Genomic DNA, 16,871 nt, shown 5'->3' with positions numbered 1-16,871 from the left:
TGTGACAACATGGGTGAACCTAGAAGGCATTAGGCTAAGTAAAACAAGTCAGACAAAGAAAGACAAATACCATATGATTTCACTTAGATGTGGAATCTAAAACACAAAACAAATGAACAAACAAAAGAAAAACAAATTCATAAATACAGAGAACAAACTGGTGGTTGCCAGAGGAGAGGGGTAGGAGGAGTGGGCAAAATAGGAAAAGTGATGAAGAGGTACATACTTCAAGTAATAAAATAAATCAGTCATGAGGATGAAAAGTACAGCACAGGGAATATAGTCAATAATATTGCAATAATATATGATAACTATAATTATCATTATGAGCACTACATAATGTGTAGAACTATCAAATCACTATATTGTACACCTGAAACCAATAAAACATTGTATATCAACTATACTTAAAAAGAAAAAAAGGAAGCAACACCAGGGATGAGCAGGTACAGAGAAAAGGCCATGTGAGGAAATGCTCAGGAGTCAGCATCTGTAAGCCAAGGAGAGGCCTCAGGACCTGCTGATACCTTGATAATAGACCTCAAGCCCCCAGAACTATGAGAAAATAAATTTCAACTATTTAGGCACCCAGGCTATGGTATTATGTCATGGTAGTCATAGCAAACCAATACAAATGGATACAAAGTTCCAATTTCAGAAGATGAAAAAGCTCTAGAGATTTGTTGCAGGATGTGAGTTCAGTTAACACTACTGAACTGCACACTTAAAAATGGTTAAGATGGGGGCATCTGGGTGTCTCAGTTGGTTAAGTGTCTGCCTTCGGCTCAGGTCATGATCCCAGAATCCTGGGATTGAGCCCCACATCAGGCTCCCTGCTCAGTGGGGAGTCTGCTTCTCCCTCTCTCTGCCGCTACCCCTGCTCATACTCTCTCTGTCTCTCTCTCTCTAATAAATAAATAAAATCCTTTAAAAAATAAAAAGATGGAATCATACTGTATGATTCCAACTATATGACATTCTGGAAAAGGAAAAACAATGGAGATAGTGAAAAAAGACCAGTTGTTTCAGGGGTTGGGGGCAGGGATAGAGATAAATAAGTGGAGCACATAGAATTTTTAGGGCAGTGAAAATACACTGTGATACCATAATGGTGGATATATGTCATTATACATTTGTCCCAACCCCTAGAATGTACAAAACCAAGAGTGAACCTTAATATGACCTATGGACTTTGGGTGATTGTGATGTGTCAATATAGGTTTAACCACTGTAACAAATGTACTACTCTGGTAGGGGATGTTGATAATGGAGAAGGCTATGCATGCGTGGGGGCAAGGGGATATGGGAAATCTGTGTACCTTCCTCTAACTTTATTGTGAACCTAAAACTGCAAAATTTCTCTTAAAAAAAAAAATGAACTTCTCTATATGTCAAATTGGTATCCCAACCATATAAAAAATGACTTCAAGTGACTTTAAAACACAGCATTTGACCATACTTCCCTAGTGGGATATATCATAAGGTTAAAACACATGAACACACAGAAATCTACTGTATTCAGTAATCTTATTGATAGTTATAATATTGGCTTTGTTATTTTTTTAAACAATTGAAAAAGTAAATCATTTATTATATTATTGTTGTTAGGAACCAAGGTTCAGCACATGAACAAAAAATACAAACATTAAATCTAAAAAGTTATTTTAAAATCCTCTTTTTATTTGAATTGAGAAACATCAGCATATTGGCATGATTTATTTTTCTCTTTCTTAAAAATACCTTTACCCTAGAACTGAACACTAAGGTCTCAATTCAAATGACAACTCAATGAATACAATTTTGCCCAGACTGTTCTCTCTAAATAACATTTCTCACTAAAAGGAATCAGGGTTCCTTGGAGAAATGTCAGATTCCAGGTCTGAAGTAAGGATGTATATGAGAAGCCTGAAACATCTTATTCTGTCTAAAAGCAAAAAGATTATTGGGGTCTTCTCCAAAAAACACAGGAGGTGACTTCGAAAGGCTCTCACTAGCCAAAGATGAGGACATCTGAATATCAAAACAAATAATGATTATAAATGTATGAAATACAACAAACATTTTTTTAAGTAAATGGAAGTGTAGGATGTAAGAAAATTTCAATGTAAAAACATGTAAAAAGAATCTAAAATAGTAAACCACTCTGGAAAAGTTTGGCAGTTTCTTAAAAAGCTAAATCTTACCTACCGTACCACCTGACCATTCCACTCCTAGGCATTTACCCAAGAGAAATAAAAGCACATGACCACACAAAAACTTGTACATGAATGTTCATAGCAGCATTATTCACAATAGCCAAAAACTGTAAATAAAGTTTCAATTAACAATGAATGGATAAACAAATTGTGATCTATCCACACAATGGAATATATTACTCAGTAATAAAAGAAATGAACTACTGATACACTCAACAACATGAATGAATCTCAAAATAATTATGCTGACTAAAAGAAGCCAGACAAAAATCAGTACATACTATATGATTTATTTATATAAAATTATAGAAAATGTAAACTAATCTATAGTCACAGAAAGCCATGCTTGTCTGGGAATAGGAAGGGGTGAGAAAGGAAAGAGAAGGAATATAAAGGAGAACAACAATATGTTTAAGGGTTAATGGATATGTTCATTGTCTTGATTGTGTTGATGATTTCGTGGTGTATGCATATGCTAAAACTTATCAAATTGTATACTTTGTATATGTAGTCTATTTTGTATCAATTATACTTTAATAAAGTTGTTAAAAACAACATGAATTCAAAATGATAAACCTCCTTCATCCTCCCCTCACACCCACAAAAAATCTTAGAGATTATTGCTAATCTATTATTGCTAGTAAACGCAATAGGAAGAAAAGAATTATAAAATCCCTGTTTTGCAGCCTACAATGAAATAACAGATCTATACAACTATCATCAAATGGTTATCAACAGTCCTTTCACCATGAGGTGAAATAGATAAGGAACTTAATCACAACAGATAAAGCAGACCATCATCATCTGAATCCACTGATTAATCTTAACCAAAGGAACATTTTGTCCCTCCTGATATGTCACAATAGGAAATACACGGTACAATTTCTAGAGCATTCTTACCAAGAAAACAAAAAACAAAAACATTTACTCAAATCAAGCCTTTAAATCTTACTCTCGGTTTAAATGAGAAACATTTAAAATAGAACCTTGAGGACACAATCAGCCGAAATATAAAATGTGGGAAATTCTTTAGAAAAAACAATCTAGTTTATACAAAGAATAAATGGTTTATTAAAGAGTGGAGGTGGGGGATTGTTTAGAATTAAAGAGCCTTGAAGGGCGCCTGGGTGGCTCAGTCGGTTAAGCCTCTGCCTTTGGCTCAGGTCATGATCCCAGGGTCCTGGGATCGAGCCCCGCGTAGGGCTCCCCGCTCAGTGGGGAGCCTGCTTCTCCCTTTCCCACTCCCTCTGCCCCTCCCCGCTCATGCTCTCTCTTTCTTTCTCTCTTTCAAACAAATAAATAAATAAATAAAATCTTTTAGAAAATAAAAACAAGGGCGCCTGGGTGGCTCAGTTGGTTAAGCGACTGCCTTCGGCTCAGGTCATGATCCTGGAGTCCCGGGATCGAGTCCCGCATCAGGCTCCCTGCTCGGCGGGGAGTCTGCTTCTCCCTCTGCCCTCTTCCCTCTCGTGCTCTCTGTCTCTCATTCTCTCTCTCAAATAAATAAATAAAATCTAAAAAAAAAAAAAAGAAAAGAATTAAAGAGCCTTGAAAGGCAAATCCCTAAATGTAATATGTGGAGCTCTTTGGAGCCACACTGTATTGGAAAAAATATTTTAGAGACAATTCAGGAAAACTGAATATGAAATAAGTATTAAATAATATTAACAAATTCCTATTAATTCTATTGATTGTGATAATAGTATTGTGTGTTTTTTCTTTCTTTCTTCACAATCCCTGTCTCTTAAAGACACAGTATCCAGAAGTATTTACAGATGGAATCATATGGTGTCTGGGATTTGCTTTCAAATACGACAGTGTGCGCGCACGCGCACACACACACATACACACAAACACACACAGTGGCAGGAAAAAGGTGAAAATAGAATGGCAAAATGTTGATAGCTGTTGGAAGTTAGATCTTAGTTGCATAGGGGTTGATTACACTATTCTCTCCACTTTAGTGTAGGTTGGAAAATTCCCATAATAAAAAGTTTATTTTTCACTAAAAGTTGATACAGAACAGGTAACATGTTGGAAATAATAGGGACCTACGGAACCAACCTCTGTCCTGAAGCAAGGGCAATGGGAGACTGCCCATTCGGGGGCCGAGGCTCCTCACATGTCTTCATCTCCACCTCTACCTTATCCAGACACTGAAATAAAAGCCACGGAGAGCTAATAAGCATCTGCACAAAAACCTACACAGCACACACTGAGTCTTATTCATCCCTATGCTCTACTGCCTAGTTGAGTGCTGTGCCTACAGGGGGCAGGCAATAAATGTTTGTTGAATGAATGAACAAACTGAAATGCAAGAAGAGGCCTCATCTTCCCTCTTCCATGTCCATTAGCAGCAGAACTCTAGGACAAGCATGGGATTAACTCACAGCAGAAAACTAAAACATAAATCCAAGTTACAGAAGTATTACTATCCCTGGGGATTCCAATCTTCAGATAAAGATAAGCACTGATGAGTTCCTGAAGGGCTTTCAGCTGATAATCACCCAATAGTCGACATGAACTAAATTTCTAATTTTTTCTCTGTCAGGATTCCAAAGGAAATCTAAAAGTAGAACCCGGGCAGCAAAATTTGTTATAAAAAACAAAGGCAAAACAACCAACTCAGGACTCCTGTGTCTTGTGTCTCAGTGCTAACTGCCACACCGCACGGTAATTTCAGAATAAGCCCAGACAATAGTCACTCTGTCTCAGAGAGAAGCTCACAAGCCAGACAGAGCAATCACCACTCCCAAAAGGGATAGCCTGTCAGGACTCCTCCCCATCTCCTCTCAGATCTTTTAAAACCCCACCCCAGCCATCCCATTTGATTACTTGCAATCAAGAAAGGCCATTACCAAGCAAATGGGGTGTGTCTTCAACTTTGTCCACTGGATCTGCAAGAGGAAAGCAACACTCAGGGCTGTGGGAGCTGCCCCTCAAGAAAGCATGCCTGCTGGCCAAGGACAACAACAGCACTCTGACCCCCATTCTCACCCGGATGGAGGCCCTGTTGCAGTAGACCCGAGTAATGGCTAACCAGGTAGGCAGCTCCAGCACATTCTGTAGAACCTCTTCATCCAGCTCCAGGTTGGTCAGCTGACCCTCCCCTTTCAGGGTGCTCAAATTGATTTTGTCCGGGGAAAGATTCTTGGTGAACCTGAAAAGAGTAAAGATAAGAAGCTATTATTTCCATGGAAATCCACAAAATGAGCATTATAGCCAACACTTTTCAATTTGGAGAAAAGAGAAAGTTAAAGAACCAATATTGACTAATGACCACACTGTCTCTATGCCAAGTAAGACGTTAGGTCAGACCTACCATTCTACTCATGATGTGTCACCTTTCTACTCAAGCACCTATGATGGGATTCTGGACAAATGGCTATCGAAGTGGCAACATAGCCTTTGGTATTTCTGAATCCCCACATTAAAACAGAGCAACTAGATAACACCACAAAAAGCCCATGGATAACATCCGTAACAAAACTAGACGATGAAGCATCCTCATAAACCCCCATATAAAGAGAGAAAAACACCAATGGCCAGGAGACACAAGTACTATAATCAGCTATGCAGATCAACATAAAGGGAAGCAATAGGGCATCTGACAGACCAGAGAACAGAAGAACCCCAAATAACCAAGTTTTAAATGAAAAGCAATGTGGGCCAATCTGATCGCAGAGACTGAAACTAGTGGGGTTGAGTCCACTGCAAGGGGTCCCCAGTGAGGCCTAAAGGACCTGGAGCAGTCTAGCCTTAAAAACTCATGGAACTAACCAGGCTCCTTCCTAGGACAGGGCACCAACGCTGAAAAGAAACTGCTGAGAGAGGAATCCAAATTGAACAAGATAGGGAAAACAGAAACAAAGAGATGGTACAAACAAAAGTGGGGGTGGGGAGGGGCAGGGGACAGACCAGGATATTTCAGAAAGCAAGTTATATTTTTTAACACTACTTGAAACAGACGAGGGAGCTCTATGAAGTTAGAATGTGAAACAGTAACAGGCTAATTGTTGGCTTGTTAAGTAGGGTCAAATGAAATCCCAGACCCTTACACATACCTTTACTCATGTGATCAAAGAACACCCCCCTCCCCACCTCTAGTACTGCCAAAGGGAATAAGCCTGAATCGCATCATGCTACTAGGTCCAGTTGCTAATTTGTAGGAAATACAGAGGACAAAGGGAAACTCCTGAACTGCACCATAAGCGTGCAACCAGCAAAATACAGACCATGGGAAACTATATAGGTCAAGTGGCCTGGACATAATTCCCACAGGTCAATCTTTGCACTGTTCCACACTTAGTGTCTCCAGTCTGCTCATGTGCTCTTGCCACCCCTTTTCCTGAAGCATCCTTACCACAATCTGCCATTCAAGGCCCAATGCAAGACTTCTCACTGAGGCGCTTTCCCTCACTGCTGCAACTCACCTGAAACTTTTTTTCTTCTACATCTCTGGAATCTGTTACACACATTTAAGTCATAATCACAGAGGGTCTTGGGATATTTTCTAATTCTCTCCTATGTAACCACCCTATGTGATTAGATATGAAGCCCTGTGAGGTCAGAGGCTCAGTCTTAGCCATCCCTCCTAATCAAAATGGTCACCTGACACACCTACATACCTCTCAGCTAACTATCCTGCTGGCTACCTACTCCCAGCTCCCTTCTCCCATCTTTTTGGTTAGATCAATTTAAGGCCAGTTCCTCACAGCATATCCCTCTCTCCTGTATGACAAATTGTCTATGACAAATCTCATGCCTGTAATTCTCACTGTTGCTGCCTCTCAGAGTCACCATTTTCCACCCCAATAATGAATTGTATTTTGCCCTCCATCCATAACTATACTTAGCCCTTACATATATTAGATGCTAATAATTGACTTTAGAGTTACATATTATTTACCAACTTTTATTTTTTCACGTATATCCTTTCCTATGACTAAGCTATATTTTAGTGGTTTTGGTTTTCCTCGGACCATAAGATCGTGACATGCAAGAGTTTTATCTTCACAGTTTTTTTCTACAGTGCCTAAAATGCTACTATGTAAAAAGGCTCTTTAACAATTTTTAAATGATAGTAAAAAAAATTTTTAGAAGTTTATAAACATGGAACAAAATACTATATGATATTAAGGGATTCATAGGAATGCACTGGCATGATGACAATTCAGGAAACTGCTTACCTGTGAGACAAGGGGAAGGGTCCACAGGAAGCTGCAACTATACGAATAATACTTATTTGTCACGCTGGGAGGTGACTGTATGGCTATTCATTATATTACTCTCTAAACCTTTTTGTACAGCAAATATTTCATAATAATTCTAAGATCTCTATAAATTCCCTACTATAGGTACTTACTGTTGGGAGAGCTACTCCTCCATGGGTCTCTCATACTCCTATGTGTCTTGCTGAGTATGCCAAAAATGCATGACCCTGACCACTCCTTACCCAGGCCACTTTTCAGGACTGTGTTTGAAAAGATCAGCTTTGGGGGATGAAGTAATGTGCCCCACCCTAGGACATACAGCAGGCTTGCTTACCACTTACTATAAAAACAATGGATTCCCCAAGTTCAATGTTCTATTCCTATAACATATGTGCAAGCATCCATCTGGGCCCATTCATGTCACTCCGATGGGACTTAAGCGGGCAAGGGGAACTAATGCAAACATATGCTTATGCTACTTGCTGGACCATGAGTAATAAAGTCCTTGGTCTCGGATCCAGGAGTCTCTTCTGCTCTGTCAGCGTCCATGAACTACAGCAGGCTAATTATTAGCTTCTAAGCAGGGTAAAATAAAATCCTATACCCTTACACATACTTTTACTGACTTTAATTCATAAAAAAATTTTTTAATCAACATTTACTGCGTATGAGCCAATTTTATTCTCTGGACCCAAAAGACACGCTTTCTACAGTGGCTCCTATCCTCTGAAAACTAACTTGCTACAGAGGGAAAGAGAATTTCTCTTTTCCTTCAAGGAATGGCCATCTACAAGGAAATAGGACTGGGGTGTGAAATAGAAAAAAGAACATCTTAAACACTTCCACTACATAAAACAAGAACAACAACTGAAACTAAAGGAAGATATAGTACATGCCCCTTAGGAACCTGGAGGAAACACAATCCTGCAGGAAGGAAAGGAAAGCAGAAAACAGAACTCAACATGATTTGTAATCATTAGGTACAGGTAGGCTTTCTTTTTCAAGCCTCTTTTATATTTAAATAAGATATTACAATTATTTCCTTCTAGCAACCTTTCCTCTACTCTTAAGTATTCAGGGAAGCCATATCAGCTCACAAATTGGGGTGAGGCATCCTTCAGAAGTATTAGTCTTAAAGATAAGAATTTTTGAAAATGTGGGGCGCCTGGGTGCCTCAGCCGTTAAGCATCTGCCTTTGTCTCAGGTCATGATCCCAGGGTCCTGGGATCGAGCCCCGCATCGGGCTCCCTGCTCTGCAGAAAGCCTGCTTCTCCCTCTCCCCCTCTCCCTGCTTGTTTTCCCTCTCTCGCCGTGTCTCTGTCAAATAAATAAAATCTTAAAAAAAAAAAAAAAGAATTTTTGAAGATGTGAAATCAGTTTTGAAGACTGTAACTGTATGTCTGTTCCTTTCCTCCCCACAAATTATGATAAGACCCCACTTCCCTGCCTCAACTGGGAAACATGGTAAGTGTGAGTCACTGTCAGAGATGGGAGTAAGGACTCCTTTAACATGCAGGAGAGAAAAGGCTGAAAATCACAAAGACAAACTACTCTTCTTTATGATAAAAACCATTTTTAAGAAAAGAAAGTGATAGGGACTTTTTCAAGTATGTTCCTCTCTGAAAAAAAAAAAAAAAAAAAAAGAGGAACATACTTTGAATGAAACATAAACACAGATCTCTTTCTATTTCAATGTATCATCCTCCATTCCTAGTATGCCTATTTCTATCCTTTCCACCCAGGTGTCTACAAACTGAAATCTGGACGAGTTTAAAACTGAATTAATGTTCCCCAGAAAGCCTTTCCATTATATCCCACTCTAGCTCCAAGAATAGATTTTCATCCCTTGTCTCTCTAATACTATAGAGAACTGAGAACAGGGGAAAAAATTATCAATGAAAATAGTCAAAATCAAGCTTGTAAAGGCAAGACCAACCACCTGAAAACAATAGGCCTATAGTTGGTAACCAGCTTAGCTTAACTTTGAGTTCTATGAATTTTGTAACAATGTCATCTGGCAGAGTTCTATGAATTTTGTAACAATGTCATCTGGCAAATGACAGCACTGACTTCTTCAGGGCAGTTCTGTGGAGGAGAGAACCCTGTGCCCAATTTATCCTGATAGTAACCACATGGACTTATCTTGGAAATAAGTGCAAGTGTAAACACCAGCCAGCCAGGACGACAGACTAATCTCAGTGAGGATGCTCACCAGCCTCTTGGCATACTACAAAACCCAAGAGAACCAGTCTTCCTACCCCAAAGTAGGTGAGATCCAGATGAAAAGTGATCATTCATATTTCCAGGTAGGGCATAGAAGATAACCAAGAGGATAAACTTCCTTTTATTATATAACTTTGGCTATCAGAATAAAAAATCTCTCGAGATTACCTGTAGGTTTGCTGGACCACCATGATTGTCCTCCCCTAACAGTAATAATGATATATATTTGCTTTTTCATTTACCAATTTACTTTTAGTATTCAACAAAAGATGGATAGCGTATTATTAGCTTCTCAAAAAAACACAGTAAGAATTCCTCAACTGATTTTGACTGCATTTTACAGTAATAACAAAGAATAAGTAAAAAGGTAATCCATGGGGCCTGGTGTGGAGGATTGTGGAGGTTTGCTCAACCAAGGAAACCAGATCTGAGATCTGATCTGAAACCACTTTATTCAGCATCTGTGTTCCTAATTGAGGATAATATCACTGATTCCAGGGTTGTTGAAAAGGCTAATGGAAGCCTGCTATTTATTCTACTTCAAGTATGTGGGGAAACATTTTTCTGGCCATCTGTCACTGTTACAGAGCACAGAGGCTAAGATGAAATCAAGTTGGAGAAACAGATTTTGATCAGGTTTCATTTCTGCCAGGGGATTGCAATCTGCCAAAGAGACAACAGAGAAAGACTCTCAGACATCTTTGTGAAAATGTACCACCATGTTAGGAAGTGAGAATTCTTAGATTTTCAGACTCACAGAATTTCAGAGTAGAAGGAATCTTAAATAATCATTTAGTCCAAATCTACAATTTTCAAATGGCCAGTGAGTTAAATGACTTGTCCAGCTAGCCAGTGGTAAACCTGCAATTAAGTAAATAGCAGAAATGAGACTTAACCCAGCATTCATTCAATTTTCTACCCTGTACCCTGTAATTCAACACTTTTATTGTTAATAATACAGTGAATAAGTTGCAATAAGCTGTCTGCTTCAGGTCCCACAGAAATTGAACCCCCACAAAAGCAAAAATGTCTGCAAATACACTTTGTTTCCTTCACTTCTTTTTCCACTAAGGTGATCACAGCTCAGGCCTTGGTTTCTAAGCTTCCTACCCAAATCCATATCAAAGTATTTTCACTGCCCAGCCACACCACAGGCATATCTTTTAGCAAAAATATAACACATCAAGCCATTGATTTAAACACAGGACCCCTAAATCATCTAAACAAACCATCTCAATCACTAAAGTAGCTAACATTATTCCATCCTGGATAACGTGATGGAATATGCCATCCAATCTTAGAAGTTTGCCCTAATAGGTTTTACTCTCAAAACTTCTACATGAACAGATATATGCCTTTCTTAGAAGAAAATTCTCCTTCTGGATTTTTGTTTTCAAAATTTTTAATTGTTTCATTTAAGGTGCAGTTTATATACAGTGGCTTATTTCTGAACTTTATATTTTGTTCTGCTGATCTGCTTATCCTTATGCCAATACCACACTGGCTATATTATGGTAACTTCATTTTAAGTCTTGAAAGTAAGTAGTATAAACTTCATTTTTACTTTTTTCCCAAGATTATTTTGGCCATTCTAGGTCCCTTTCATTTCCTTATAAATTTTTTAATCAGCCTGCCACTTTCTATCCGGGGGGGGGGGGGGGAGGTGCGGAAAGCACCTGCTGAAATTCTGATTGGGATTGCATAGTTGAATTTGGGGAGATCTGACATATTAACAAAAGTGAATCAGCCTATCCTTGAACATGGTATACAATCAAAGTAGGCATATTTATTTGGATCTTTTTTAACCTCTCTAGGCATATTTTATAGTTTTCAGTATACACCTTTTCTTCATATATATATGTACAGTAAAGGAATATTTACTATTGTAAAGGAAACTAAAATTTTTTTCTAGTTGTTTGTTGCTAGAAGATAAAAATAAAAGTGATATTTTTATACTGACCTTTTTTTAAGATTTTGAGTAATCTCTACACCCGACATGGGGCTCAAACTTACAACCCCGAGATCAAGAGTTGCACACTCCATCAACTGAGCCAGCCAGGTGCCCCTATATTGACTTTGTATCCTACAACCTTACTAAATTCAGTTATTAGCTCTAGTGGTTCTTTTGTAGGTTCCTTAGGATCTTCTATGTAAACAATTATATCTGTGAATAGAGACAGTTTTACTTCTTCATTTCCAATCTTTATGAAAATGGATATTTATATATTGATCTTGTACATTGCAACCTTGCTAAGCTAATTTATCAGTTCTAGTAACTTTTTTTAAAGAAGCCATAAGATTTCTATATAGATATTCATGTTGTCTGCAACATCTCTGTCAGGCTTCTGTTACCATGTTAAACAAGATGGGAAGTGTTTCCCTTCTCTATTTCCCTAAAGAATTGGTGTTAAATGAGTATTATTTCTTACTTAAATGTTCAAAAGAAGTCATGAGGGGCACCTTGGGTGGCTCAGTCGGTTAAGTGACTGCCTTCAGCTCAGGTCTTGATCCCAGGGTCCTGGGATTGAGCCCCACATCAGGCTCCCTGCCCTGTGGGGAGCCTGCTTCTCCCTCTCTCTCTGCCTGCCACTCCCCCTGCTTTGTGCTGTCTCTCTCTGTCAAATAAATAAAGTCTTTAAAAAAAAAAAAAGAAGTCATCAATAAAGCTATCTGCACCTGGAGTTTTCTTTATTAAAAAAGGTTCTGATAACAAATGTAATTTCCTTAATAGACATAAGGCTACTCAGATATTCTATTTCATGGTCAGTTCTGGTAAGTTATGTTTTTCAAATAATTATATGCATTTCATCTAAGTTGAATTTTTTGACAAAAGATATTCATAATATCCCTTAGTACCTTTTAACATCTGTAAGATCTATCTATATCCCCTCTTTCATTCCTGGTAGTATTTATGATTTTTTTCTTGATCAGTTTCACTAAAGGTTAATTTTGATATTTAAAAAAAAACTTTTGTATTAATTTTCTCTATTTTTGTCCTATTTTCAATTTCAGTGATTTCTACTCTGTTTTTCCTTTATTCTACTTACTTGGCTTATTTTGCTCATCTTTTTCTAGTATCTTAAGTTGGAAACTTCAGTCACAGATTTTTTTTTTTTTTAAGATTTTATTTATTTATTTGACAGAGAAAGACACAGCGAGAGAGGGAACACAAACGGGGAGTGGGAGAGGGAGAAGCAGACTCCCCGCCGAGCAGGGAGCCCGATGCGGGACTCGATCCTGGGACTCCAGGATCATAACCTGAGCCGAAGGCAGTCGCTTAACCAACTGAGCCACCCAGGCGCCCTCAGTCACAGATTTTTAAACTTTTCCCTAATATAAATGTTTAAAGCTACGTATTTCCCAATACTCACTTTATTAGCTATATCCCACAAGTTTTGATATGTTGAATTTTCATTGCCAACTAGCTAGAAATATTTCCTAACTTCTTTTATGTTTTCTTTGACCATGAGTTATTTGGAAATGTATTTTTTTAAAAGATTTTATTTGACAGAGAGAGACACATCGAGAGAGGGAACACAAGCAGGGGGAGTGGGAGAGGGAGAAGCAGGCTTCCCGCTGAGCAGTGAGCCCGATGCGGGGCTCGATCCCAGGACTCTGGGATCATGACCTGAGCCGAAGGCAGACGCTTAACGACTGAGCCACCCAGGTGCCCCTAGAAATGTATTTTAAATATACCAAATTTGCAGGGCCTTTCTAGTTATCTTATTGGTACTGATTTTTTTTTAAGATTTTATTTATTTATTTATTTATTTATTTGAGAGAGAGAGAGAGAGAGAGAAACAGCATGAGAGGGGAGAGGGTCAGAGGGAGAAGCATGCTCCCCGCTGAACCAGCAGCCCGATGTGGGACTCGATCCCAGGACTCTGGGATCATGACCCAAGCGAAGGCAGTCGCCCAACCGACTGAGCCACCCAGGCACCCTTATTGGTATTGATTTTTAATTTAATTCCATACTATAGTCAGGGAATATACTATGTAACTTCCCAATATTATGAAATTTGTTGAGACATATTTAATGTATGGTCTATTTTGGTGAGCATTCCCTGTGCACTTGAAAAGAACATATATTCTTCAGTTGTTATGTACAGTGTTCTATTAGTGTCAATTAGGCAAGGCAATGCAAAATGTTACTCAGATCTTCTAAATTTTTTGTTTTAAAGATTTTATTTATTTGATATTATTTGTTTATTTGAGAGAGTGAGACAGAGTGCACAAGCAGGGGAGAGAGGCAGGGGTAGAGGGAGAAGCAGGCTCCCCACTGAGCAGAGAGCCCCACACGGGCTCGATCCTAGGACTCTGGGATAACAACCTGAGCCGAACGCAGATGCTTAAGTCACTGAGCCACCCAGGCTTCCCAGATCTTCTATATTTTTATTGGTATTTCTCAAGTTGTTCTATCAACTACTGAGGGAAGAGTATTAAAAACACCCAACTATAATTGTGGATTTGCCCTTTTATGCTTTTTTTTTAAAGATTTTATTTATTCATTTGAGAGAGAGAGCCCACAAGCTTTTAATTGTTTTGTTTTGTTTCATGTGTATTTTTTTTTAAGATTTTATTTATTTGAGAGAGAGAGAGAGAGAGCAAGAGCAGGAACACAAGCAGGGGGAGTGGGAGAGGGAGAAGCAGGCTTCCAGTGGAGCAGGGAGCCTGATGCGGGACTCAATCCCAGGACCCTGGGATCATGACCTGAGCCGAAGGCAGACGCTTAACGACTGAGCCACCCAGGAGCCCCTCATGTGTATTTTTTTTTAACTCTTCTTTTTTAAGATTTTATTTGAGAGAGAAAGAGTACACACGTGCACACATGGGCGGGGGGAGGAGGGAAGGAGTAGAGGGAGAGGAAGAGAGAAAATCTCAAGCAGACTCCCCACTGAGTGCAGAGCCCAATGTGGGGCTTGAACTCATGACCCTCGAGACCATGACCTGAGCCAAAATCAAGATACTGGTTAGATTTTGGTTTACCATTCTATTTGTTCCATCTGGTTTTTTCCTCTATTCCTCCTTTCCTGCCTTCTTTTTAGGTTAATCTATTTATTTTTAGTATTTCATTATAATTATTTTATGGGTTTTTTAGCTGTATCTCTTTATGTGTGTGTGAGAGAGACAGAAAGAGAGAGACTGCTCTAGGGATACAATATGTAAACTTAACACAATCTACTTAGAGCAAATATTGTAGTTCACATAAGAATTTAAGAATCTTTGCAAAATAGTTCATTTACTGCCCTTCACCTTTTGGACTATACTTGTCATATTTATTATATCTACAGTAGTCCCCCTTTATCCACAAGGGCTACATCCTAAAACCCCCAGTGGATGCCTGAAATTGCAGATAGTACTGAATCCTATATATACTGGGGGTTTTTTTCTATTAATACATAACTATGACAAAGTTTAATTTATAAATTAGGCACAGTAAGAGATTAACAATAATAAAATAGAACAATTATAACTATATACTGTAATAAAAGTTATGTGAATGTGGTCTCTCTCAAAATATCTTATTGTACTGTACTCACCCTTCTTATAATGATGTAAAATGATAAAATGCCTATGTGATGAGTTGAAGTGAGATGACTGACGTAGGTACTATGACACAGTGTCAGGCTACTACTGACTTTCTGATGATATGTCAGGAGGATAATCTGCTTCTGGACTGCGGTTGACCACAGGTAACCGAAATCATAGAAAGCAAAACTGTGGATAAGGGGGACTACTGTACATATGTCATAGACCTACAATTAAGTCTTGTCTTTTAAAGAAATTGAGAATAAAAAATATATAGTCTTTTACACCTACATTTCCAGTGTTCTTCACTCTTTCCTATAGATCCAAATTTCCATGTGGTATCATTCCTCTCCAATCTGAAGAACTTTTTTCATTATCTCTTGTAGTACTACTAGGATTCTCTCAGTTTTCATTTGTCTAAAAATGCCTTTATTTTACTTCCTATTTTTAAAAAATATTTAAGCTGGACATGGAATTCTAGGTTGAGAGCTTCTTTCAGCATTTTAATTTTTTTTTTTTTTTAAGATTTTTTATTTATTTGCGAGAGAGAGAATGAGAGACAGAGAGCATGAGAGGGAGGAGGGTCAGAGGGAGAAGCAGACTCCCTGCCGAGCAGGGAGCCCGATGTGGGACTCAATCCCGTGACTCCAGGATCATGACCTGAGCCGAAGGCAGTCACTTAACCAACTGAGCCACCCAGGCGCCCTCTTTCAGCATTTTAAATGTATCATCCCATTATCTTCTTGCCTCTGTTGTTATTGATGAGAAGCGAGCCATTAATTTAGATCATTGTTCTCCTTTGTGTGATGAGTCACTTTTCTCTGGCTGCTCTCAAGTTCTTCTCTTTCTCCTTAGTTTTCAGCAATATGACTGTGATGTGCCTGGAGTAGTCTTTGTATCTATTTTGCTTAAGGTTGACTGAGCTTCTCGGATTCTATAAATCTGTTTAAAAGTTCTGTTGGAACTTTTAGCCATTATTTCAAGAACAGCTCTATTGAAATTAATTCATATACCATATACACATTCATTTTTTTATTATGTTATGTTAGTCACCATACAGTACATCATTAGTTTTTGATGTAGTGTTCCATGATTCATTGTTTGCATATAACACCCAGTGCTCCATGCAATGTTTAAAATGTGCAATTCAGTGGTTTTTAGTATACTCACAGAGTTTTGCAACCATAAGCTTAATCAATTTTACAATGTTTTCATTACCCTCTTCCAAAAAAACCTGTACCCTTCAGCTATTATCCCCATTTTCCCTACTTCCCCTAACCTGGTAACCATTATTCTATTTTCTGTCTCTATAGATTTGCCTATCCTGGACATTTAATATAAACAGAATTATATAACATATGGTCTCTTGTAAATAGCTTCTTTCCCTTAGCATATTTTCAAGGTTCATCCATGTTATAACAGGAATCAGCACTTCTTTCCTTTTTATGGTAAAAAATACTCCATTATATGGATAGTCCACATTTTACCCATTCATCAACTGATGAACATTTGGGTTGTGTCCAGTTTGCGGATATTATGAATAATGCTACTATGAACATGCAAGTACAAGTTTTTGTGTGGACATATGCTTTTATTTCTGTTGGGTATACATGTAGGAATGGAACTGCTGGTAAAATGGTAACTCTTTACTTTTTCAGGAACTGCCCAGCTGTTTTCCTTAGTGGCTACACCATGTTACAGCCCTACCAGC

General features: G+C 38.4%; 1 protein-coding gene across 5 annotated transcripts in view; it reads right to left on the bottom strand.

Moving 5' to 3' along the window:
* BLTP3A (bridge-like lipid transfer protein family member 3A) overlaps positions 1–16,871 on the bottom strand; it is a 71,724-nt gene that overhangs the window by 38,517 nt on the left and 16,336 nt on the right. For 4 of the 5 annotated variants that reach the window (XM_064597479.1, XM_064597480.1, XM_045866739.3 and 1 more), the window contains exons 2-4: positions 5,193–5,355; positions 5,054–5,092; positions 4,260–4,351 (exon numbers count right to left, since the gene is read on the bottom strand). In XM_064597479.1, the coding sequence (XP_064453549.1) occupies positions 4,260–4,351; positions 5,054–5,092; positions 5,193–5,355 (294 nt within the window). The remainder of the gene's footprint in view (positions 1–4,259; positions 4,352–5,053; positions 5,093–5,192; positions 5,356–16,871) is intronic. The other variant, XM_064597478.1, reaches the window with a different exon arrangement.

This window comes from Mirounga angustirostris, unplaced genomic scaffold, assembly GCF_029215605.1.
Source record: "Mirounga angustirostris isolate CCGP_5_RB_7025 unplaced genomic scaffold, mMirAng1.0.hap1 SCAF_8, whole genome shotgun sequence".
Lineage (NCBI taxonomy): Eukaryota > Metazoa > Chordata > Mammalia > Carnivora > Phocidae > Mirounga > Mirounga angustirostris.
This window is presented reverse-complemented; position numbering and strand designations above follow the sequence as displayed.